Here is a 26117-nt window from a genome sequence, read left to right on the forward strand (position 1 = left end):
TTTGCTTCCCACCCAAAGAACTGAATGGGGGCTACTTTACTTCTGGAATATTTTATCCAAGAAGATGACATCATTCAACTGTACAGAAGAGCTGCAGGCCCTCAGGCAGAATAAAGTCTGTAGTTTCCCCTTAAATTTACTGTGACTTAAATATTAGCTAGTTCCAGTAATGGCTATTTTACAGTGTTTTCCCCAAGTTTGTCTAGTGTCTTGTTCTTTTTGTTTTCACAGTTGTACCTCCAACCAGTCTGTGAAACTCTTTCCACAAAAGCATTTTATTTATTTACTTTTTGTTTTGGTTTTCACAAAAGGTTTTGTTGTTATACTCTTGTGCGATGTTTTGCACAGGGAATACTTTATTTACCTTACTTGTCTAAAAATAAGCAAGAAATCCCTTTCCTCTGACTTAAATTAAACGATTTCTTTAACTTTAACTACCAGAATGTGTACCTCACATGTCACATAAAATGTACTTTCACAACTTCATTGCAGATTCTTCCTTTCATCGCTGCAGCAGATTCATCATGTCGTTTTTCCATTAGGAAAATACTTTTGTAGAAATTTTTGTAGTTGGGATTCACATATTGTTAATCAGGAAAAATTATATATAAAGTTAAATTCAAAGGTGTTAAATTTAAATACTGATTGTCATCCCCATACCAGAGCGTGCACTTATATTGAACTTCCTGGTACATTAAAACTGTGAGCTGGACTGGGACTCGAATCTAAGACCTTTGCCTTTAAAGGCCCAGGTTTGGGTCCACATCCAGTGTGGGTCCACATCCAGTGCACAGTTTTAATCTGCCAGGAAGTTTCAAGTCAGTGCATACTTCACTGCAGAGTAAAAATGCGTTCTGGAAACACTCTTTGCAATTTCTGTTCTTCCAGGAGTGCTAGCCCAACATATGCAGGAGACCTTCTGCCAAGTTCAGATGGTAGCAGACAAGTACTAGTAGAGTGAAGCTGTGAAAGTAGGTCATGAGTCTTGCTTAGATAGGTAAGCTGGTACAGCACTTGCCTGGGAAAGGCAATGATCCCAGGTTCAAGTCCCAGTCTGGCACAGAGTTTTAATCTGCCATGATGTTCCGAAGCAAATGATGTTCCGAAGCAAATGATGTTCCAAAGCAAATGATGTTCCAAAGCAAATGATGTTCCAAAGCAAATGATGTTCCAAAGCAAATGATGTTCCAAAGCAAATGATGTTCCAAAGCAAATGATGTTCCAAAGCAAATGATGTTCCAAAGCAAATGATGTTCCAAAGCAAATGATGTTCCAAAGCAAATGATGTTCCAAAGCAAATGATGTTCCAAAGCAAATGATGTTCCAAAGCAAATGATGTTCCAAAGCAAATGATGTTCCAAAGCAAATGATGTTCCAAAGCAAATGATGTTCCAAAGCAAATGATGTTCCAAAGCAAATGATGTTCCAAAGCAAATGATGTTCCAAAGCAAATGATGTTCCAAAGCAAATGATGTTCCAAAGCAAATGATGTTCCAAAGCAAATGATGTTCCAAAGCAAATGATGTTCCAAAGCAAATGATGTTCCAAAGCAAATGATGTTCCAAAGCAAATGATGTTCCAAAGCAAATGATGTTCCAAAGCAAATGATGTTCCAAAGCAAATGATGTTCCAAAGCAAATGATGTTCCAAAGCAAATGATGTTCCAAAGCAAATGATGTTCCAAAGCAAATGATGTTCCAAAGCAAATGATGTTCCAAAGCAAATGATGTTCCAAAGCAAATGATGTTCCAAAGCAAATGATGTTCCAAAGCAAATGATGTTCCAAAGCAAATGATGTTCCAAAGCAAATGATGTTCCAAAGCAAATGATGTTCCAAAGCAAATGATGTTCCAAAGCAAATGATGTTCCAAAGCAAATGATGTTCCAAAGCAAATGATGTTCCAAAGCAAATGATGTTCCAAAGCAAATGATGTTCCAAAGCAAATGATGTTCCAAAGCAAATGATGTTCCAAAGCAAATGATGTTCCAAAGCAAATGATGTTCCAAAGCAAATGATGTTCCAAAGCAAATGATGTTCCAAAGCAAATGATGTTCCAAAGCAAATGATGTTCCAAAGCAAATGATGTTCCAAAGCAAATGATGTTCCAAAGCAAATGATGTTCCAAAGCAAATGATGTTCCAAAGCAAATGATGTTCCAAAGCAAATGATGTCCCAAAGCAAATGATGTCCCAAAGCAAATGATGTCCCAAAGCAAATGATGTCCCAAAGCAAATGATGTCCCAAAGCAAATGATGTCCCAAAGCAAATGATGTCCCAAAGCAAATGATGTCCCAAAGCAAATGATGTCCCAAAGCAAATGATGTCCCAAAGCAAATGATGTCCCAAAGCAAATGATGTCCCAAAGCAAATGATGTCCCAAAGCAAATGATGTCCCAAAGCAAATGATGTCCCAAAGCAAATGATGTCCCAAAGCAAATGATGTCCCAAAGCAAATGATGTCCCAAAGCAAATGATGTCCCAAAGCAAATGATGTCCCAAAGCAAATGATGTCCCAAAGCAAATGATGTCCCAAAGCAAATGATGTCCCAAAGCAAATGATGTCCCAAAGCAAATGATGTCCCAAAGCAAATGATGTCCCAAAGCAAATGATGTCCCAAAGCAAATGATGTCCCAAAGCAAATGATGTCCCAAAGCAAATGATGTCCCAAAGCAAATGATGTCCCAAAGCAAATGATGTCCCAAAGCAAATGATGTCCCAAAGCAAATGATGTCCCAAAGCAAATGATGTCCCAAAGCAAATGATGTCCCAAAGCAAATGATGTCCCAAAGCAAATGATGTCCCAAAGCAAATGATGTCCCAAAGCAAATGATGTCCCAAAGCAAATGATGTCCCAAAGCAAATGATGTCCCAAAGCAAATGATGTCCCAAAGCAAATGATGTCCCAAAGCAAATGATGTCCCAAAGCAAATGATGTCCCAAAGCAAATGATGTCCCAAAGCAAATGATGTCCCAAAGCAAATGATGTCCCAAAGCAAATGATGTCCCAAAGCAAATGATGTCCCAAAGCAAATGATGTCCCAAAGCAAATGATGTCCCAAAGCAAATGATGTTCCAAAGCAAATGATGTTCCAAAGCAAATGATGTTCCAAAGCAAATGATGTTCCAAAGCAAATGATGTTCCAAAGCAAATGATGTTCCAAAGCAAATGATGTTCCAAAGCAAATGATGTTCCAAAGCAAATGATGTTCCAAAGCAAATGATGTTCCAAAGCAAATGATGTTCCAAAGCAAATGATGTTCCAAAGCAAATGATGTTCCAAAGCAAATGATGTTCCAAAGCAAATGATGTTCCAAAGCAAATGATGTTCCAAAGCAAATGATGTTCCAAAGCAAATGATGTTCCAAAGCAAATGATGTTCCAAAGCAAATGATGTTCCAAAGCAAATGATGTTCCAAAGCAAATGATGTTCCAAAGCAAATGATGTTCCAAAGCAAATGATGTTCCAAAGCAAATGATGTTCCAAAGCAAATGATGTTCCAAAGCAAATGATGTTCCAAAGCAAATGATGTTCCAAAGCAAATGATGTTCCAAAGCAAATGATGTTCCAAAGCAAATGATGTTCCAAAGCAAATGATGTTCCAAAGCAAATGATGTTCCAAAGCAAATGATGTTCCAAAGCAAATGATGTTCCAAAGCAAATGATGTTCCAAAGCAAATGATGTTCCAAAGCAAATGATGTTCCAAAGCAAATGATGTTCCAAAGCAAATGATGTTCCAAAGCAAATGATGTTCCAAAGCAAATGATGTTCCAAAGCAAATGATGTTCCAAAGCAAATGATGTTCCAAAGCAAATGATGTTCCAAAGCAAATGATGTTCCAAAGCAAATGATGTTCCAAAGCAAATGATGTTCCAAAGCAAATGATGTTCCAAAGCAAATGATGTTCCAAAGCAAATGATGTTCCAAAGCAAATGATGTTCCAAAGCAAATGATGTTCCAAAGCAAATGATGTTCCAAAGCAAATGATGTTCCAAAGCAAATGATGTTCCAAAGCAAATGATGTTCCAAAGCAAATGATGTTCCAAAGCAAATGATGTTCCAAAGCAAATGATGTTCCAAAGCAAATGATGTTCCAAAGCAAATGATGTTCCAAAGCAAATGATGTTCCAAAGCAAATGATGTTCCAAAGCAAATGATGTTCCAAAGCAAATGATGTTCCAAAGCAAATGATGTTCCAAAGCAAATGATGTTCCAAAGCAAATGATGTTCCAAAGCAAATGATGTTCCAAAGCAAATGATGTTCCAAAGCAAATGATGTTCCAAAGCAAATGATGTTCCAAAGCAAATGATGTTCCAAAGCAAATGATGTTCCAAAGCAAATGATGTTCCAAAGCAAATGATGTTCCAAAGCAAATGATGTTCCAAAGCAAATGATGTTCCAAAGCAAATGATGTTTCTGAACTGGGATAAATTATAAGCAGAGCTTAGTAAAAATTACAAAAAAAACTTGGTAAACATATTTGATAACAGAAATAAATCTTTCAGTTTTTGCAGGTGATGCACCTATTTTAACATGATAAGTGATTTGACCAATTCTGCATACATTTGGGGTGTTACAGATATTTTAAATACAAAATAGGATAATATATTCACAATTAGACTGATGCTGAGTGAAGGTGAATATAATGTTCAACTTCCTTAGGACATTTACCATAATTTATCAACAATTTAAAATCATATATTGCTTCACATGGTGCAAAATTGGTGGCAAAAATAACTACTGGAATTCATCATCATGCTCTTCAAGCCATCATGTAATTATTGTGACTCATGTGGGAAAGAAACGTCTGGTAACAATGACATGAGACATAAAAATAAAAGCTGTCAATAATAATACCAATATAGTCCACACAATTATGATGGCTTTAGTAATGCCACAGGACGCATGCAGCATAATACTTAGGGATTGCCTGATGATTTGTTGTGTTAACATGACTGTCAACATCATCATATAGTCAGCACTATCTGCCCAACCAGGAAACATTTCCACAGTTCAATGCCCAATAATGTCCACTGTCACTATGACTTAATAGTGATGTATTAAAAAGTTTCATTGGCTGAACAATTCAAGTTTACTGGTATATTATACATAAAATTTAATTGTAAAAGTCCTCATCTTTCCTCCATCCTCTTTTCTTTTCATGTATTTTGTAACATTGTAAGGGTGACAATTTAGATTCATTAGATCTCAGTAATTATCATTGTTGCCTGCTTTTTTCTAGAATAAACTTTGTAAAACACAATTTGTTTATTCAACACAGACCAAAAACAAAATGAACAGAATTTATTGTTTGAAGCAGAACACAGAGCATCCCTTCTGTTCGCATCCCTTCTGTTCCCATTTTCAATACAATTCCAGAAAAATGCCAGTGTAGCAAGTAACAAAATTTTACCATAAAGAATCTAAATTAGGTGGAGAGCTGTCACAACCTGGACAGCTGGCAATTCTCTGTGAGCAGGAGACCGAGGATAGAGAGTAGGTGAGTGGTCCAGTTCGTGTCAAAGAGCATCAACGGCACAGTGGTATATGCAAAAACTTTTGTCAAGTTTGTAGATTTATAAAGTGTTTTCAGTGTGGGTGTAAGCGCTTGCTGAAAATAAATGCTGATGCCCCATCAGCGAGACTTGATGTCCCACAGGTCAGAGAGCAACGGCTGCATGTTGTGCTCGCAGCAGTATTGGGATGAAGGTGTACAGTGTGGCTCCCACATCAGCACTCTCATAGTCAGCCAGCCGCACACTCAGGTGAGGACAGCTGACTGTGGTGCAGAATGCTGGCTGTTATGAGGACTGCGCCCTGGTTACCCACCATGGTTCGACTAAGACTGGAACATATGTTTGCAAATCAACCAGGGGACAGCGTGAAGGTGCCATATTTAGTCGGCCCGGAGACAACAGCTTGCAGACCATCCAAGGTATCCCTTCGTGGAGGAGGGGTAGCAACACAATAGTCTTCACCTCATCCACAATGTTAGATTAGGCATCAGCAGTAGACTACCATATCCATCAGGTTGGTTACATCTCAGTGCTGAAGTCAGCAAGCAGATAGCAGGGAGACCATCACTGATCAGCCTATCATGGATTCACTGAAACTCAGTTCACTGTTCTTCTCCCTGGTCCTAGTGACATGGACAACAATGGCAGTATGAATGAATGTGTGTAGCTCTGAAAGTTTCACTACTTAAAGGACAGATCTCACATCCATGGCAGGGTGGCTCTGGACGCATTAACGCATTTTTCCTCGTTTATCGTTCCTGTCAGTGCTCCTTGCCTCATTGTGGTAAGTCAATAATTATTCTGGGTCTTCGAGCTCTGGTATTTCTGCCTATGTTTGACTTCACAGTGGTTCTGGTGCTGATGTTATTAAGTGTTACTCCACACTACCTTGTTATGTAGCACTGCAACATTTGCTATTTGGAGGTTGTGTGGCAATGCCCTGACAGTAGTACATCATACTGGCGTTCCAACTGGCATGCCGGCTCAGAGCCAGCCTTCTCTGTTCTGAGCTTTCAGGCAAAAAAGAGCTTCAAAAAATTGCTCAGTTGAATGTACAATATCAGAATATGGGACAGCGAACTTTTTTTTTTCCTGAACTTACCTGTTTAGCAATACTATGCATGCTCACAATTGTTTCATTTTCCTGACCGACATTCCAACAGCTCTTGGCCTAAAACATGGACAGCTAAATTTCTATAATCTTTTTAAAAAGTATGGCTCTGAACCTTCATAAATGTACATTTAGATGCTTGTTTGTGATGATTGTATAAACAATCAAGTGTTAAGATTTTTGAAAGAAATGGACAAAACTTGATTATAAACTGACAACTCAATCAAATATGAAGCCAGAGTCAGATTAAACATTAAGGATTCCCCATTCATTTTCAAAGGTTAAGTAAAGGACTTATGAATTTAAGAATGGTAATGCATATGACCTATGAGATTCTCAGAGTGGCTTGATTAAATAAAATTTTCTCAGTTTTCAGACTGCTTCATTTGTAAATGATGTGGCTTTAAAACCGAGTAATACTGTATTAATTCACTGAAGTTGATAAGCACTCATAATGTCTAAAAACATGGATGAACAATTAAACTGTGTAAAACATTCATATTGTTGTGCTCAATGTTTATCAAATTAGAGGGTACACAAGCTCACTGATATTGCTGTCTTGACCGGCCATTTCCACCATATCACACAAAATTTTTAGTTTATAAAAGCTTCCCATTCAATGGGTGTCATGACAATTTGAATAAATGTCATTCAAGTATATTTTCATTAGTTTCAATAAAATTCCATTGGGTTTATCTGGAATTTTATATCAGCAGTTGAAATGTGGTTTCATCTCTGAAACTCAGAGAACAAGGAATGGTTGAAAAAGAGGGTAACATGAAATACAAAAAGGCAGCGAATAACGTAAAAACTTTTCTGTCAGCAGGACAAGTCGTGTTACTATTTTCCCTTATTCTAATGGTATGGTTGCCTACTCAAGGGAAAAAGTATTCAGTTTACTATTTAATAAACTGAAGGAGGGGGAAGAGGTATAGGAGAAAAACATACATGAAACTTTTCGCCCCCTGCCCCCCCCACACGCACCCCCTCTTCTCCTCCATCTTGCATAGTGTGTTTACATGAAACAGAGGCATCTGGTGTAGACCTGGCCTGAGAAGTGCATCACTACATAATATTTATGAAGGAAGGCAAGTTTTCATGATCCCCCATAACGGTTCTTTGTTTATGAACTACGCATTTCTTTGATGTTGAAAAATAGCACACCAATTCAACAGGAAGAAAACGTTTATGCATACTGTTTGAGGCAGCAGGTACTCGCCAGAATGTCCTCAAACCACAGTTGCAAGACCTGCATAATTCCTTTCAAACATTGACTAGTGTGTTGGTTACTAGCTTCAGTAATTTTACTTATAGAGAAATTCACTTACGAGCTGGAAGCAGGGCTAGGTGTGTCTGCATATTCATGGGCATCATAGAAATCTTCATCTTCAGAGCTAGAATATGATGTCTCTGGTACAGGAAGTGTCACTCCTCCACATGGAATATCTGTTTCACAATAATAAATTTAGATTAGTATATAATTCTGAAAATAACTCAAGGTAGGTGTGTGTGTGTGTGTGTGTGTGTGTGTGTGCGCGCACACAAAATCCATACTTCAGAGAATATAGATGATAATTACTCCCAAAAAAAGCATCTATTTAACTGAAAGAAACCAGCAGTATGTTCAATTTACTTGAACTACTCAAAAAAGGTACTATCAAAGATCTAATTTCATGGAAATTGAACTAACTTAAAACATGCACTATAGAAGAATGAAAATAGACAGGTGTATGAACTTTATGAAGAATTTTAAGACATCTGCAGTAAGCCAGAGAATAACATGAAATTGCAACCCGATTGTACTTCAAATACTACATCAGGTAGGCAGGAAAGAAAATAATCATGCTCATGCAGCATCTGGATAATGTACTATCAATGAGAGATTCAGAGATCCAGAGGATGTGCAAACCATTTAATATGGAAAGGACATGCAATAAGCCAACTTCGAATCAAATACTAAATATTTCAAATGAATTGGAAACCAACAGGAATCAAAATTTAGGGAATGGCTTTAAGAGTTCAAAGACAGTGCTTCATGGCAAATACAGAATGATCCAATAGTTGAAAGACGCTGTACCTGGTATAGTCCTCTGTTGTGGAGGTGGGACAGGAATGCGCGATTCTGTGCATTCAGAACCCAGTTCAACTCCTGTTTGAATAGACACAGAAGGACTTGTGGGAGCTGTTGTGATTCTGCTTGTTGACACTGGACCTAAAAAGACAGGCCATGACAACATAAAGTTTTGTAAAACCTTTTTTTTGTAAGGGGTCTAAAAACATTATAAAAATGCCATTCACTGATGTGTCGCTAATATTGAGTTACTTCAACTAAACAGTAGTCAGCTGGCATGTCAACTGCTGAAAAATAGGTGTTTGGAAACCCACATGAACAACCTGAAGCATTTTCAGGCTTGTGAACCTTTGTTATATAAAAGACGCAACAATGGTACACATAACCAGAGATGTGCATCAGTGACAACAGGACTGTTGTTGTTCATGCTGTAACTACCACCTTATCACAAATGGTGTGTGAAGAAATTATCTATGAAGAAAGGTAAAGGAACTCCCAGCTAGTCAGCTAAGCCTTAACAAGACGCAAAGACCAGCTAGGGTTGTAAATTTGGGACACGGTAAAGCTACAAGCTTAGCTGAATGCAAAAAAAAAGTACTCGTGTGACTACAATTTTAATGAATCACAGCTGGCATCAGTCTCATCAAACAAATAGGACAAGCAATGCACAAGAATATAAAACTCAATGATCACATTGACTGAATTATGGCTAAAGTTGCTAAAAAGTTTTGGTAACTTTTTGTTAAGTACAGTTCATCAGTCAAAGAGAGTGCATGTAAAATATTTGTGCAGTCAGTGTTGAGACACTGCTCGAGTGTTTTATGTACCCACAACAGCTTCAACTAACTGCATATGTTACATACGTGTAGGCAGCAAATGAAACATTACGAAGCATGACACAGAGGTTTGTTGTAATCTTGAGTTGAGGCAGTCAAATCTAAGTTACAGAATCCCCTATCACAGACATATACTACTAGCACATGTAATCTCTTTCCAGCAATTAATCTCAAATATTACAAAAAATGAAGGCTACAGTTTTGTGAGCATTGGAGTGAAGCAGCTTTTTCCTGAAGTGAATTTCAGAAAACGTTGACAACAATCAAAGTGACAAAATAGGGATTTAAATGACACTCATTCCAAATAATATACCACTGTCATTATTGCACCACCTCATTCACAAGACCTCATTACAACTACTTTTTAAAAAAAGTTTTGCACCCACTTGCTCGTAAGAGTGAGCTCAAATTCAAGGGGAGCAGAGAATGACAGAACAAGCCTTATGGGGAGAGGAAGGGGGGAGGGAGGGGGGGGTGGAGACTCCAGTGTGAAATAAAAACAAAATTAAACAAAAATAAGGCAGTCTGTTCAAAAGTGCATATTTGTATGCACAACTAGGTTTGAGTCAGCAAATACTCCAGCCCATTCCATTCGACTGACCCCTACCTTCTGGAGGAAGATGTTCACAAAGTGAGGACCGTGTGCTCATGCACTGTCTTGTTGCAAAATGAAATAAACACCAAAACGTTGATTGTAGAGCTGGACAGAAATTTAGAGGATCCTTTCCCAATACTACACAGCCTTCAAATTACTCATGAGAGATCTATGACTTACCTCTCTGCTGTACTTATAGAAATGCACGCCTGAGGCACACACTGATACTTGGTGGTATCACACTGTTCTACAATGTTCATCATACAAATGCTGCACTTGTCACTGAAGGAAACACAACACCAATTATCTAAATTCCACTTTAGGTATTTCCTCACCCACCTTCTTCTATCACGGTGGTGGTAGTGGGTGCCCTTGTAATATTGTTCACATTGGACACCTAGGGGCCAAACTGATAATGTGAATATGGCTGTGTACTGCCTGTGTTGACACAGTACTACCAGTTACCTCCAAAAACACGGTGAGCAATTATGTTGCATTCTCCTCAGGACAACTATGAACTGTAATTTTATAGACAGCTGCAATCAGCTGGCATTGTTGAGGCAGATTTTCATTGTTTTGTATCTGACAATAGCACATGAATATTCAAATGATGCCACTGTGGTGAACACCAATTTGGTGGAAAATGTCCTGTGTTGCCAACTTTTATTGTCGTAAAGTGACAATGAACACACAGCAGCGTCCACTAGAAATGATCCTTCAATGTATGCTGAACTGTGTGCATCAAGTGCATCGTCTCCCTTTTCCAACTGGAGACAACAGCACACACTATTGATCTGCACTAAGACTGCAAGTTTATTTTTATCTCATTTACACGCTTGACTGCCTATACTTAGTGATTCCATGCCATCGAAAATTATTCAGAAAGAGATTTCTGATTTTTTTAAAAAAATCATGTATTATTGAAGTTTTAGGTGTGATGAAAGCTATTTTTGAAAGGTCCATACAACACTGTCATTAATTCTGAAAACATGAACAGAAGCATTATTGCGTGAAATCACTCTTCCTGAGTAGAAACTATGTGAATGAGAGAAATATTCATATTATAATTCACTTAAAACCAATGCCTTTTGCATGGGGATTATAGAATAGAGGTGCTGACTTAGGAGAGTCAGACTGTTATCACCCAAAGTTTATATTGCAACTGAATAGAACTATAAATGTAAGAATCTTTTGAAGAAATAGTGAAGCAATTCACTTCCAACTTGTAGGTGCCTAGTTTTTAAGCTAAAGATAAATTTTACCTCACATGACGTTATTTCAATATTTTGTTTATACTTCAGTTTTATTTTATTTTTAGTTGAAGGATAAAACAAAGAAACTAAAAAGCAACTGTGTATGAAAATCCGATCACAGTTCCGTTTCACTGTTCAAAATATCTAGAGTTTGAAAAAGAGCACACAAGTGCCACATTCCTATCCCATCCACTTGCTGTGTCTCCCCTCAGCCATTTGCCACACTTCCTATGAACCATACCTCACTCTCTCTGCCTCTTTCACCCCCTTGCTACTCAGTCTGATACAAACCATCACCCCAGTCAAGCTACAGTGTCACTACAATGAAGGTGGTCAAGATAACATAGTCAGAGGAGAGAGACGGACAGGGAGACAGAGAGGGAGAGGGAGAAGGAGAGTGTTCTCTGTACTAATTAGCACCGAAGGAGGGCACTGTCTGGAATCTCAGCAGCATTTTCAGTCCCATATGTTCCTACTGACCACTCAATGCCTCAGTTTCATGTTGTTATCTTTACTCCTTCCATTACAGAGTATTTTAAAAGTTTAACCTTGGGCAAGTGTATCGGATCTGTTCACCTAATCGTTACATACCCCATTTTACCCTTCCAAGGAGTGTGTGTATTTGAAGCTTATGGGCACTGAACACTGAGGTTAACAGCACCCTCACAAATACTGAAAGAAATGAATCTGTAAAATGACAAATTGTTGTCAAACAGTGAAGAGGAAAACTATAAAACAATGATCACTCACTCACTTCCACCTCTTCGAGTTGACCAACACAATCTCTATCTCAAACGCCTCCAAATGATGGAGGAAAGGTGAGAAGTGCTGTACATGGGATTAAAACAGAAGTAAAACCACAAAAGAGCTAAAAGAAGGTCACAGGGAAATATACAGGGCAGTCCAAAAGTCCAGAAACACCCTGAATAAAATCCAAATGGAGCAGGAAACAAGAAAACAAGAGCCCCTACACACGAGGAACGGGAAGGGGGAAGCTTTATAGGCTATGCCACCAACATGGCAGCCATCTTGAAAGCCGCCATGTTGGATTCAACTCCAAAATTTCAGATGGGAATGTGGTCATGTGACATATCAAACAGATGGAGAATTTCACAAGAAAAACAAGGCCATTGTTATTTTAAACATAGCTTTATTCATTCTCGGGTTATAGCCAGTTACATGTGGCAGCGGTGGGATGCTAGGCAGCATGTGTGTTATGTGCCAAAGAGACATTACGCCGATGTTACACAGTCCCAAGAGACCACCAACAGTCATAGGAATGGCTCAATATGTTGGATTGTTAATGCTATCCTCCGAACCCAGTCCTGATGAACTTTGACCAACACATCTGGCTGAATTTGACCATATGCATCAACAATGCGCTGCTTTAGATGATGCAAATCCCGTATTTTCACAGAATAAACCAATGCTTTGACATGACCCCAAAGATAAAAATCCAAAGGAGTCAAATCTGGTGAACGTTGTGGCCGCTCCACAGCACCCCTACGACCAAGCCACTTTTCAGGGAAATGCACATCCAGGTATGCTCACACATTGTGCCCATAATGTGGTGGGGCTCCATCATGTTGGAAGAATTGCGGAAATGTCCCGTCCTCTGTTAACAATGAGGGAAACACTTCTTCATCCAATAACCTCAGATAACCGTTGGCTGTTAACGTACCATCAATACAAAAAGGTCCAACGGCTTTGGTACCCCACACACCAAACCAGACCACTTTTTGTGAGTTGACCATTTTTGCAAGCATCAATCCAGTGTGGATTTCTGCCGGGCCAGTATCTGTGATTCTTCTTGTTCACCTCGCCATTGGTAAAGAAATTGGCTTCATCACTGAACAGCACCTGATAGGGGAAACATGGGTTTCTCTGCAGCTGCTGTGTCACTCATTCTGCATACTGTACCCGACGGTCTGTGTCATCCTCGCCCAGGTGTTGGAGCACCTGATTTTTGCACGAGTGTCATTTGGGCTGCGATAAAATTCGCAGTATGGCAGTACAGTTAACCCCACATTCATGTGAAAGGTGGTGAGTACTCCGTTGTGGGCTCTTGCTAAATGATGCCAACAGACTCATTGTTGTTGCTTCATCGGTGGCGGGTTTTGGTCTTCCAGCCTTAGGCTTATCTGCGACAGAACCTGTTGCTTGGAATTTGGCCAAAAACTTGGCAACTGCGCTGTGAATGATGGGCTGTCTGGTTGGGTGTCAACTGTTGAAATCCTCAGCAATGACCTGTGCGCTTCTTTCTCCTGATATCAAGACGATTTTAATGCATTCTTCATGTGTTAAGGACATTTTGTAAACTATAAATAAGGAAACAATGATTAAAACGTTAGCATGAGTAAATGATACCTAACAGTTAAACATATGTAACATATCAGGCATGGGATAGTCACTTTGCACCATTTCAGACTCCATTTTAGGACTTCTCAGTACGTAATACTTACGCTGCCAAGCGTCCCACTGCTGCTGCAAGTAATTGGCTATAACCCGAGAATGAATAAAGCTATGCTTAAAATAACAATGGCATTGTTTTTCTGGTGAAATTCTCTATCTGTTTGATATGTCATATGACCACATTCCCATTTGAAATTTTGGGGTTCAAGCCAAGATGGCGGCTTTCCAGATGGCTGCCATGTTGGTGGCATAGCCTATAAAGTTTCCCCCTTCCCGTTCCTCATGTGTAGGAACTCCGTTTCCTTGTTTCCTACTCCATTTGGATTTTATCAGGGTGTTTCCGGACTTTTGGACCACCCTGTATTTTTGTTTTTGTCCCTATGCAGTACTATAAAGTATTAAAAACTGATAGCAACAATATGGCTGACCACTTACAAAAATGTTGGGTGAGCCAGTCACTATGTTAACACGTTAAGAACATCACTCTAAAATTTTAGAAAACAAGTTGCACAAATCACAGAAACTTTGCCTACAGCACAGCAAAGCAAATCCTCCTAGAATGTTTTAATTTGTTGTATAAGACAAGTCACTTTCCTATCTCTTGGGAGAGGTAATTTTGATCCCTCTCCACAAACCATAGGAGGACCGCACATGGCCCAGTAGTTACAAAGGGTATTTCCTTAATGAGCTGTGTCGGAAGGACCCTGGAGCAGCTGGTTAACTAGCATCTGATCTGGTTGTCAGAGACCAGGCAACGTCTTAGGCACTCTCAGCATCGATTCTGGACATTTCAGTCCACTATTGGCAACCTGGTCCTGCTGAATGCAGCCATCAATGTCTCTGTATATTCATGGACATCATTATGGCATACAAAATTGTTTGGAGACAATATTCTAGAGAAACTTAATCAATCAGGCTTTTGCTCGCCTCTCCATATTCATACAGTATTTCTTAACTGGTTTTTTAAGTTCTGCATTGGTGACTTGCAATTCGATGCAGTAGAATGATGTCCCTCAGGGCAGTGTTTTAAGTGTTACCCTCTTTGCCATATCCATAAATAGTACACTTCTACAGTGAGGAGTCCTGTTCAGTGCTCCTTATTTGTGAATGATTTTGCTGTTTTCTGTTCCTCCTCCAGTGTTGAAACAGGAACTCACCAGATACAACTGATAGTACAGAGATTAGAGGAGTGGTCTACGAAGACAGGTTTGCAGTTTTCTGCAGGTGAGTATGTGTGCATTCATTCTTCTCATATTTTTAATTTATCTGCCTTCCATGTGAGGGATACCATCCAGTGTTTTAAAGACTCAGTGAGATTTCTGGACCTCATTTTTGACTCCACACTGTCATGGTTGCCACACCTGCAAGACCTGAAAGTCAGAACCAAGAAGGCACTGAATATCACAAAGTACCTTAGCCACAGGTCTTGGGGAGTGGGCAGGCACGTCTGCTCCCGCTTTATAGGGATTTTGTGCATTCCTGGCCAGACTACAGGTGCACAGTGCATGGATTGGTGAGACCACCTTACCTGAAGATCATTGATGATGTCCACCATGAAGGCTAGGCTGGCCATGGGTGCTTACAGAACTCGGCCCATATGCCATCTATGTGCTGAGACTAGTGAACCACCACTTACAATCCAACGGAAACTCCTCATACTGTGTCAGACAATAAGTTCCTCACAGCTCTGAATTCACCAGCATACTGTACTGTTGCTCGGCCACCTCTGAAATGTCTATTTTCTAATCATCCATGAGAACAAGGTCTTTCAGGATCCGCATGCAATGTATGCTGGACTCACTTGGTGTGGGCAAGTATAACTCCAAATCCAGGGTTTTAGCTGTCTGCCATCCTGATTATTGCAGAGGCCCAGGATAATTTTCGATTCAGGGCAGTACAGTAGAGGTTGCACTCCTGCAGATTTTTTAATACATTATTTAAGAACCTTTTAACTGATCATCATAACTCTACAGCTGTCATTAAGGATGGGTTGAAGCGCGGGGTTCCACTGGTCACACTGTTGTGTTTCCTGTTTGTGTCCTCAAGGTCCACTGCCTCATGATTTTACTGTCTTTGACACATAATTATATACAATCTTCTGGGAATTGGAATAGAAAAGACATTCTTCGAGTACTAAATTTCTGGTTTTGTCTGATTCTCTAAGTACCCTTCAATCTTTACAATGCTTGTACCCGGCATATGAAGTCGTCCAGAATATCCAACCTCTGCCAGCTCCAATGGCTGGGGAAGTAGGTGTCTTTCTGCTGAGTACCAGGGTGCAAGGGTATTGCAGGGAATGAGAAGGCAGATGTAGCAGTCAAGTACGTGCACTGCAATCCTCAGTTATTTCAGTGAGCCATCCCTCTGCACACTACCACCTCACTGTTGATATACAGAGTCTTGCACCGATGGGAAGATGAGTGGTTGGAAGTTACAGGCAATAAACTTTGTCTACTGTCTAGCAAAGCCGACAACATAACCATGGTGTACCCTTTTGTTTTTAGCAACAATGGCAGAATGAGGTCCTCCTCATTGATCTTCACATAGGGCACAGCCCTATGACACACAGCTTCTTGCTCTGATGAGAGGACCCTCCAACTTCTTGTGCTTGTTGTTTACAGATCACTGTGTGCCACGTTTTAATATACTGTGTGTTGTTTTCCGGCTAGAGGCAATAGAAGATTTGCCAACAGATCTGCCCTCTATTTTAAGTAATGTTCAAATTAAAGTGGTGGCCCACTGAATGCCACTCACCAATTCGGGACAGGTGTGCACCTCTTCGACACTCGAGGAGGATCTCCCTTCACACTGTAGGCAAAATGTCAAAGCATGTAGTACCAAATTTCTTCCTGACCGGATGCAGTATCATGAGCCTCAGATGGTGCCAATCTAGTTGTAAGACTCAGATCTGTTGGATCTGAAGTCCACTTAACCATCTCTACAGTCACATAGTAGCGGTAAAAAGCCAGATCCTGGCACTAGCATTGGCAGTAGTCTGTACAAAATGCTCTGCCATCATTAAGTGATGCGTAGTTTGGAGATACTCCTATTCGAGCACTGCTGCTTTTGGTAAACAACGATGTGCACTGGAAAACTTCCTGATGGCTTCCCATCCTTTTCTAGAACAAGTGGAATGGTTTATGGAGTCCAGGAACGCTTGCAAAGACCTTTTCTTTCTCATCTTAATTAGTTTTCAAGCCTTGGCTCCCTTGACACAAAAGGCATGAATTGCCAAAGAGCCACACACCTGTCCTAGACTGTTGAGTGGCACTCATCAGTCCACCAAAGTGCAGGTTGCTTACGATGACCTTATGACGTTGGGCATGATGGATCACTTGTGTAATGGATCCATCCATGCATGCATGGACACTGTTGTCGTGTTCAAACATAGTTAGCCCTGCTGACCATCCATTTTGGTGGCTTCTGTTTAGGTAATGCTCCATCCAGTAGCAGAATGTGGAGTGGAAAGTTGTCACTGGAATGGAGGTCATCAAAGACTTCCCAAAGAACACAGTCTGCAAGATCTGAAGAGCAGAAATAGGGGGCTGATCTCTGAGAATGACCCAGTAGCAGTACAGAAATGTGTGGGTGTACCTGTGATGAGAATGCGCAGCTCATGAGCTGTCATGAAGCTCTCCAAAACCTGACCCCCCCCCCCCCCCCCCCAAGTGCAAGTAGAAGTCAAGCCCCACATGGCACGAAGGGCACTGAAGTCTCCCAGTGTGAGAAATGGTTGGGGGAGTTGTTCCATGAGATCTGTGAGAGCCTCAGAGTCTGTTTCAGTTTGTGCATGTGAATACAGCGAGAAAACAGTTATCCTCCGACACACATGAATTTCAACTGCAACTGCTTGCAGGTCAATAGCCATGGGGAGAGCAGAGGAGCAGTGTGCATTATTGACAAACACAGTGACCCCTCCTTCACCCTTTCCCCAGTCGGGTCATCCTTGCAATGGGACATACAACCCTGTAGTATAGGGCCATCAGATGCTTTAGAAAGGGCTTTCTGCAACCACAAGCTCAGGGGACATTCGTGTGCTAGGAGTTTCAGTCAGACTTTCTGTCAGGGAGGGGAGCCCGCAATGGATGGGGGCCCAGGCTCAGTCTTGGGGCGAGATGATTACCCAGTCTGACAGCAAGGTCCATCACCTCTGAAGAAGAGTCGGGAGACACATCACAGATGACGATGTCAACACTATCAGACCATGTACCTCTTGTCTCCATCAGTGGGTGACTCCTCCCCGTTGGTGGTGATTGTTCGCTTTAGACTTTGATTTTTTGGGCCGAGGAGGCTTTTGAGTCACAACTGCAGAAGTAGTTGTGGCAGCACTGGGTGGTGGGCCAGACTGAACTTTTTGGAAGGGCAGGGACTCCCAAAACATAAGAAAACATGGCATTTTCTGATGTTCTGGGGGAAGGAACAGGCTTTGAAATAACTGCAGCAGCACAAGTGTATTGACAAATGAAGGTACTACTGCTGACACTAACAACCGCCGTTTGTGTAACATAATCAGCTTTCTGCGCTGGCTATTTAAGGAAAGAAGCAAAGGAAGTAGCAAAAACTAGGGGCAGCAGTATGGCCTTACATATCTTTTTGGTGTTGCCATACGAAACATACTTCTTAGTCTTATGCTCTTGTATCTTCCATTCATCAAGATATATGCTATAGTCTCGACTCCAGACAGTGTGAGTTCCACAGTAATTCACAAACTCAAAGATGATCAAATGACTCCTTCATGAGCAGCCTTACCACATTTGGTGCACATGGGTTCTCCATGACACCCGAGAGTAGTATGACTAAAGCACTGGCATTTGAAACAGCACATTGGATCGTGGATGTAAGGCCTCACACTTAGGTGAAGAAACCTGCCTTGATGGGCTCAGAAAGTTTTGTGCTAGTGAACATCAAGTTAAAGTAGTCACGTTTTACAAGAATCCCATCCAGCCTCTTCATGATATTTTGCAGGTTGACTATACCTTCTGGAGCACATTCACCTTTCAATTCCTCCTTGGGAATGTTTACCAGATATCTGTCTGTCACAGCACCTTTGCTGTAATTTAAGATGATGTGTATCTCAGTTTTGATAGCATTTTACCCAATACACTGAGCTTTCTCGAGATTCTTAACTTGTTGGGAACTGTAAGTTTCTACCAACAGTTACCCATTACACAACTACTTGACTGATTTTAAAGTGCCAGTCCACCTGGCCAGAGCCCCACTTTCCTATGTATGCCACACACAACTGAGGTACAGCAGACTCACCAGAGGTCGCCCGCTAATTACTGTTACACTCAACAGCCATGCAGCCATGCATCTCAGTGGTTTTTGTTAGAGGTTTTTAGAATCCTCATGATATGAGCAATCAAGCCAACATCCCCGTTCCCTTTGACACACAATGTTCCTCCCCTAACGATCTGGGCAGTCAACCTGAGATCGCTGTTCCACATTGCACTGCACGGTGACTGCTGAAGCATGCTCACAGCTTACGACAACAGACTGTTGGCAATGCTTACCAGTCCCAAGCTCAGGAACCCCCGGGTCACCAAGCCCATATAATAAATGCTGGCCCCTGTGGTCCCTTCCATGTAATGCCATTCATGACATGAATACAGCATATAAAATATTAAGTTATATACATTGAGCTGTATCTACAGCACAAGTTTAACAAGTAAGGCCACAAAATAAAATTTCAGTAACTTGACTTCAGCCAAAACATTTAGTTAACATTACAGTAACACAATGGCTACCTAACCATGCTATAAAATATGATTGTGCTGAGCAATGGTCAGGCATTTTAACACAATATTCAAGAGAAACAACAGTGTAGAAAGTAATGTGCAATGGGAAGGGTATGATGAAAGATTTCAGTGTTTTTCCTCTCCATAAGCAATAACTGCAACTGCCATTATCTTCTCTACACCGCTGTGGGTGGAGCAGAAAATGATCACTAATGATAAACTTGCAGTGGCTACCCTTACCTGTATTTACAATATCTGCCACACTGCTTACAGGAGCAACTGATGGAGCAGTAGATTGGCTGACCGAACTTGGTGGTGGTGAAAAAATGCCATTTACTGGATGCGCTGTGTTCTGGAACATGAAAATGGAACTGCTATTTGATATGTGATGTCTGATTTTCTAATATTATAATATTCTATGATGAAAATAATGCAGATTAACATTATGACAAGAGCTTTCACCTTAATAACAAGATATGAACAGAGTATAGTCAAGGAAAGTAATGACAGAAACATGTTTCCTGTTTACATATGCAATCATATATAGTATTCCGAATTGCACAAGACAATGAAGTCTTGCAGGTAATCTTAACAATGAAAGAGATGAAATTTCTCTTTGACAATGCTGATCAGACAAAATTTACACTATCCCCATACAATACCTATATATTAGAATTCCGTGTGACTTTATTAATTTACTTATTTGAGGTAATAAAAAATAGTAAATGCTAGCAGGCACCTGAGTTTTCTTCCCATTTTAATTATTATGCTATTCATGTATATCCATTTTCAGGTTAGCCAAGTCTCGACAGCAAATTTACATTTATTTCTGCCTTAATATTTTTGTCTTTGTCTCTATGCCGTACTATAGAGTATTGAAAGCTGATAGTAACAATACGGCCCTACCCCACAATATTTATGAGGTATTGTTAACAGGACCTTCAACATATCACATTAGCTGCAGTAGATGAAGAAGCAAGTACTTCAGTACACAAAGACTAACTTAGACCTTTTGCAGCCAGCAGCCCTCTTAAGCACTGAACATGGAAGCAAGATTTTTACTGTATATTCGCTTTAAGTGAGTGAAGACATACTCACTCACTAAACATAGTCAACTCCCATTTCACTGAAAACAGTGAAAATCAGGTACATTTTACTAATAGTGTGTATCACCTGAAAACAACAAAGTCATAACTGCTGATTAACATTATTACATAGTATCAAGTTAATGCAGTTAAAGGCTGAAAGATATACCAGGCTTCAATATATGTAGTTTTCCCACTTGGAAAAATATTGAGGAAAAGTCACGAAAAAAAACTACATTCAGTGGTGATTGTATACAGAAGCCAAAGGTAATCTCTTTCTATGTTTATTTGATAGTAGTTTGATTCTTGAGAAATTTTCAGCTTTTTTTAAGTACTTCACTACAATATTAGAATATGTTCTATTATACTTCGTCATGAACTTGCAGTTATTTTAAGCCTCCAAATTATTCCTACCGGTTACCATTTTCTTTCCACTATCCTCTTCTTTGGTGTCAGCTGCTTCTGCCAGAATCATTAATTGCCTCGAGCTTGCATGTTTATCATCTTATGTTATCTTAACCATTTTTTAAACTATAAACAAATAATTTGCTTGTCATCTTTGTGACTAATTGAAATAGCCTGGTATAAAAAACAGGAACAGATATAAAGAAAAAAATTAATAATAATAAGCAATTAATATTTAACAACCATTTTAAAATAAGAAATAAATTAAACAATGGAAAATCCAGGATGCTCTTTACTATCCTTCTTTTATAAGATTCATCTTATGAGACTTGGAAGAGTTTTATTCTATTTGCAGTTTTCAGCTATTTTCCACATCTGCACATTTACATTTCAGAACAAGGCCTTATAATTATTCCCACATAACTTGGTCAAATGGCATTGGAAGAGAGGAAAGTAACTCTGATACACCAATTATCCTTCATTACATGCTGCACAGTACACACACTGATGAACACAGTATACTGAGGCAGATGCAGACTAAAGAACTGTTTTCCCATGGTATAACAGGCTTCGCATTAGGAAATTCAAGGAGCTATATTATTACGAATTTCTATTGAAATGGTTTCTCACACTGTTCTTATGTACTCAAGACTGCACAGTGCCCTGCATCACCATCGTCATAAAATTCAGAATGTACAGAATGTGTAACAGGAAATGATTTAACAACTAATCAGAATGCTGTTGCTAGAGGTGTTCCTCTGTGTTCTATGTTAAGGATACTACTACTTTCTGGTAACTCTTTATTAACTTGCATATGATATCTCTACAGCTGTTTGTTTGGAATTACACAGTTTTTACGCATTCATGTGAGAAACTAAACAATAAAAAAAAGCCTGCAGTGGACAATGGAAACTCTTGATTCATCTTAATATGCCAACTATAATAATAAATACAATAAAACACAGTTTACCCAGTACCTTACACATGATTCTGTTCTTTCTAATATCAAACTTTTTAATGATAGTGATGAGGCAGACAACACTATAATTCTGGGGCTGATGACAGAGAGTATTATGCAGAAGGTGTACACCCACAGCATCCTACACAACACTAACACGACTATATGTACCTAGGAATACATACAGATGTGCCAAAGTATCTCTATCTGCTTTTGAGAGTCACGGTGACAATATGAGTGTGCTTAAAAACTGAGCATCCCTTCAATGAACACAAAATAATTTTTCAAAAATCTGCATGTTCGAACTACTACTCAACTGCTGTTCAGCACACTACAATGAACATTTTCAGCAGCACAGACAACAGTTTAAAGTTGTTAATGACAAACTGCAGATTTTCATGCCCAAGGTGAAGAACTTTTCCATGCAGAACTCCAATTCCACATTACAGTACTTTATGTCCATTTAATTGTGTAACAGAAATTTAATGGAAAAGTATAGAACATAGTCCTTACATGAGAACATTAGGCTTGTGTTACAGAACTATAAATCACTAACATGAAGTGGAAAGTACTAAAGCTGTTTAAATATAATGGACATGCACTTGTTCATATTATCCCCCATATTGATTCTGGACTTTCTAAGAGTTTTCAGAATTCCTGGTGAATGTCATGATGGTTCTTACTAACAGGCCAGAACTGACATCCTCACACATTTCCTGGGTCATTATTAAGAGTTGTAATAAAAATGAATTCTAGTACTGTGTTCTATGCTATTTTCACTTTGTCATTTGTTAAAAATATATTTCATTACTCTGGTTTGTTTCCTTCAAATAAGTGATGTGTATGTTACAACATATTCCATTGCTGAGTGTCACACAACATAGACTGATGAGGTACATGTAATGGTAAAATCTGGAGGCCTGCAAGGTTCTCTAGTAAAAGAATTGCAGTTAACCACCTCCAGAGCTAAACCGCTGACTAAAAATAAACAAGAAACATTTCCTCCACCTTTACAGGACACAATGCCGTCAGAAATGCTTACAGGATGATGGCATGCAGTGCCTCAGAGGCTTGGTAAATCACATTACAAATATTATCTACTATATCCTGATCACCTTATTCTAGATAAAAAATTAAAAGTGCATGAGGGTACAGAGCTGTTCACCTTGCTGAGCATTTACTTCTTCAAGTTTCTTTTGGTCTACTTCTGAGATTTAAAGACACCTGAAAATGGAATGGGAATACAAATCTGTGCCACTTTCAGTTCAGCCACATTTGTGACAAGTGGAGAGCAGCAGAGAACTGCCTTTTACCTGTGCAAACTGTGATTCTCCCTCGACTTAACAAAACCAAATTTTCTGCTAACTGAGTGACTTTCCTTTGGCCCATGGAACAAGTGGTATGACCTCAACTGAACAGAAATCCTCCACTTTAAGATACATACATGCTATTCTATAAATCTTGGCCTGTTCCTTCATATACAGAACCATACAGCTGCAGGTACAAAAACACACCATGGTACTGACTGGTGGTAACAATTGTCTGCATCTCTATTAGGCAGGAGGAACTGACAAGGAAATTTGTCAAGACACAGAGGAATTAAAGACATTGGCTACCAATGGGAATTGATTCATATCAATCAGGCAAGTTGAGAAGTTTTGCCTGACCAGGATTCCAACCCTGGTTTTCTGCTTACTAGGGAGATACGTTGACCACTAAGCCATCTGGACACAGTGAGCACTGCAACTGCACGGACTACCATAGCATGCCTTCTGTCAGAACCAAAGTCTCAACTTATACCACACACTATTGAGATAGCGATGAGTCATATTTCTATATCAGATTACAGCCTCCTAGCACAGCTGAGAAAATGACAGATGTGGTTCTTGTAAGTAAATATAAAAGACGAAGTGGAAAGTTCACAGCATGGCACTGATGCCAGTGAAATTTTGTTTCTGATAATAAAATTAATTGTTGGTAAGGAGGGTACCAGGTTGAGATTCATTGGGAGAGTCCTTACAAAATGTAGTCCATCAACAAAGGAGGTGGCTTACAAAGCACTTGTTCGACCTATACTTGAGTATTGCTCATCAGTGTGGGATCGTACCAGATCGGGTTGATGGAAGAGATAGAGAAGATCCAAATAAGATTGGCGCGTTTCGTCACAGGGTTATTTGGTAACCGTGATAGCGTTATGGAGATGTTTAACAAATTCAAGTGTCAAACTCTGCAAGAGAGGTGTTCTACATCGCAGTGTAGCTTGCTCACCAGGTTTCGAGAGGGTGCATTTCTGGATGAGGTATCGAATATATTGCTTCCCCCTACTTATACCTCCCGAGGAGATCACGAATGTAAAATTAGAGAGATTAGAGCGTGCGGAGGCATTCAGACAGTCGTTCTTCCCGCGAACCATATGAGACTGGAACAGGAAAGTGAGGTAATGACAGTGGCATGTAAAGTGCCCTCCGCCACACACCGTTGGGTGGCTTGCAGAGTATAAATGTAGCTGTAGATGTAGATAAAAATTTTGTGATCCGAGTTACCTGCCCCTCCTTCCTACCCTTCCCCAACCTACCTCTTTCCTCCCTGAGGATGGAATTTTTAAGACATGAGTATAATCATTTGTATCAATAATTTAGCAAGTAACTTTCTGTGTCAACAAGGCCAGAGTATAACGGTGACAACTGACACTGTATGTCAATGTTATTTACATCCGAGTTCTGTTGTGTGAATATACACGAACAGTTATCTTCCACAGACTTGTTTTTAACTTTACTGTCACTCTCTTTAGTGTGTTCCCAGCAAATATTTTTAGGAAACTTACCACGCTCTTAAGCAGTTGTTGAAAGGCACACAATATAGAACTGTATTTGGAATGATAAGAGGGCATTGTAAACTGATAGTTCAAAAAGCCAGGATTTTCTTCACTTTTAAATTTGTCTAATGGCAGTACTGGTAATATGTATTGGCAATTGTTTTGCCTTTTTGTACCTTTACATTTGAAATGAACCAATTAAATATAAACTTTAACAGAGCACCACATGCCTTGTCACACCTGATACAATCATGGTGTGCAAGTGCTCCAGAGATTGCCTGTAACAACTGTCAGGCTGAATAGCTACCCATTTTGTAAACGGTAAGCTCACCTTGAAGTTGCAGATTTTTTTGCTCTTACATTTGTAATGTTCGACAGCAATAGTTAACGCCTGTCATTAAAATATCCATAGAGCTTACACTAGTATATTACTGGAGGCAATGAGATCAGCTCGCATCTCTGGTGCTCCACATTCACCAAAATCAATCCAGTAATTGGTCACTATTAAATGAGTTTAGTAGCTGGCAGATGTTGCCAATCATAATAAACTAAAGGGGTAACATACAGCATACAATGTGTGAGTTGTATCAGAAGGCATATCAGGGTTACAGAATTACCTTTATCACATTTGCATAAGGCAACTAAGTCCCAAAAATAGCCTATCACAATCCATTCTCTCACCTTTGCAATCTGCAGCAGCACAATGGAATGTTTGATGGACTCCAGCATGTCCTGTAACACAATATTTGCACACAGTGCATTCAGCAGCATACAAGCAGGGAGGGTAAATTTTAGTACTTATAAGCTGTTTGAAACAATGGTAGATGGAAAACATCAGAGAACTGATGACAACAACGGACAAATGGAAGGGCAAAAGGATAATTTTAGATGATTGGGTCGGAAATCACAGTTTAATGAAGCAACTCAAATAAGCATGAGCAGTTCATGAAGCCAACTTGTAAGAACATTAAACAAACACACAAACACATTAACAAACATTAGCCAAGACAATAATTATTCTGCAATAAACATGTTGACAAAATCAACTAGATTCCACTGACAACCATAAAAATCATATCCTTCGAAACACACTTTTCTGAACATTTGATACCCTTTTTAAAAAATTGTTTTGTTTTGTTTTATTTCCCATGAAACTGAACTACTAAAAGGTCACTAGTTAGCAAACAGTACAGGTACAAAGACTGTGTTGGCTGACAACTCATAAAGTGTGTTCCATGGAGGTGACTGGGGAATTCACAGTGATGCAGGGCAGGAAACAAGTAGGACATATTGGGGAGAAAAGCACAGGAAGAAGGTGGA

The 26117-nt window shown here is 39.6% G+C and overlaps 1 protein-coding gene across 4 annotated transcripts in view; it reads right to left on the minus strand.

Moving 5' to 3' along the window:
• The window catches only part of LOC126272399 (oxysterol-binding protein-related protein 9), a 480270-nt gene that overhangs the window by 233152 nt on the left and 221001 nt on the right, over nucleotides 1-26117 (minus strand). The window contains exons 5-8 of one of the 4 annotated variants that reach the window (XM_049975222.1): nucleotides 25479-25529; nucleotides 19775-19886; nucleotides 8707-8841; nucleotides 7958-8075 (exon numbers count right to left, since the gene is read on the minus strand). In XM_049975222.1, the coding sequence (XP_049831179.1) occupies nucleotides 7958-8075; nucleotides 8707-8841; nucleotides 19775-19886; nucleotides 25479-25529 (416 nt within the window). The remainder of the gene's footprint in view (nucleotides 1-7957; nucleotides 8076-8706; nucleotides 8842-19774; nucleotides 19887-25478; nucleotides 25530-26117) is intronic. The other 3 variants (XM_049975225.1, XM_049975223.1, XM_049975226.1) reach the window with 3 other exon arrangements.

This window comes from Schistocerca gregaria, chromosome 5 (assembly GCF_023897955.1).
Source record: "Schistocerca gregaria isolate iqSchGreg1 chromosome 5, iqSchGreg1.2, whole genome shotgun sequence".
NCBI classification, from domain to species: domain Eukaryota; kingdom Metazoa; phylum Arthropoda; class Insecta; order Orthoptera; family Acrididae; genus Schistocerca; species Schistocerca gregaria.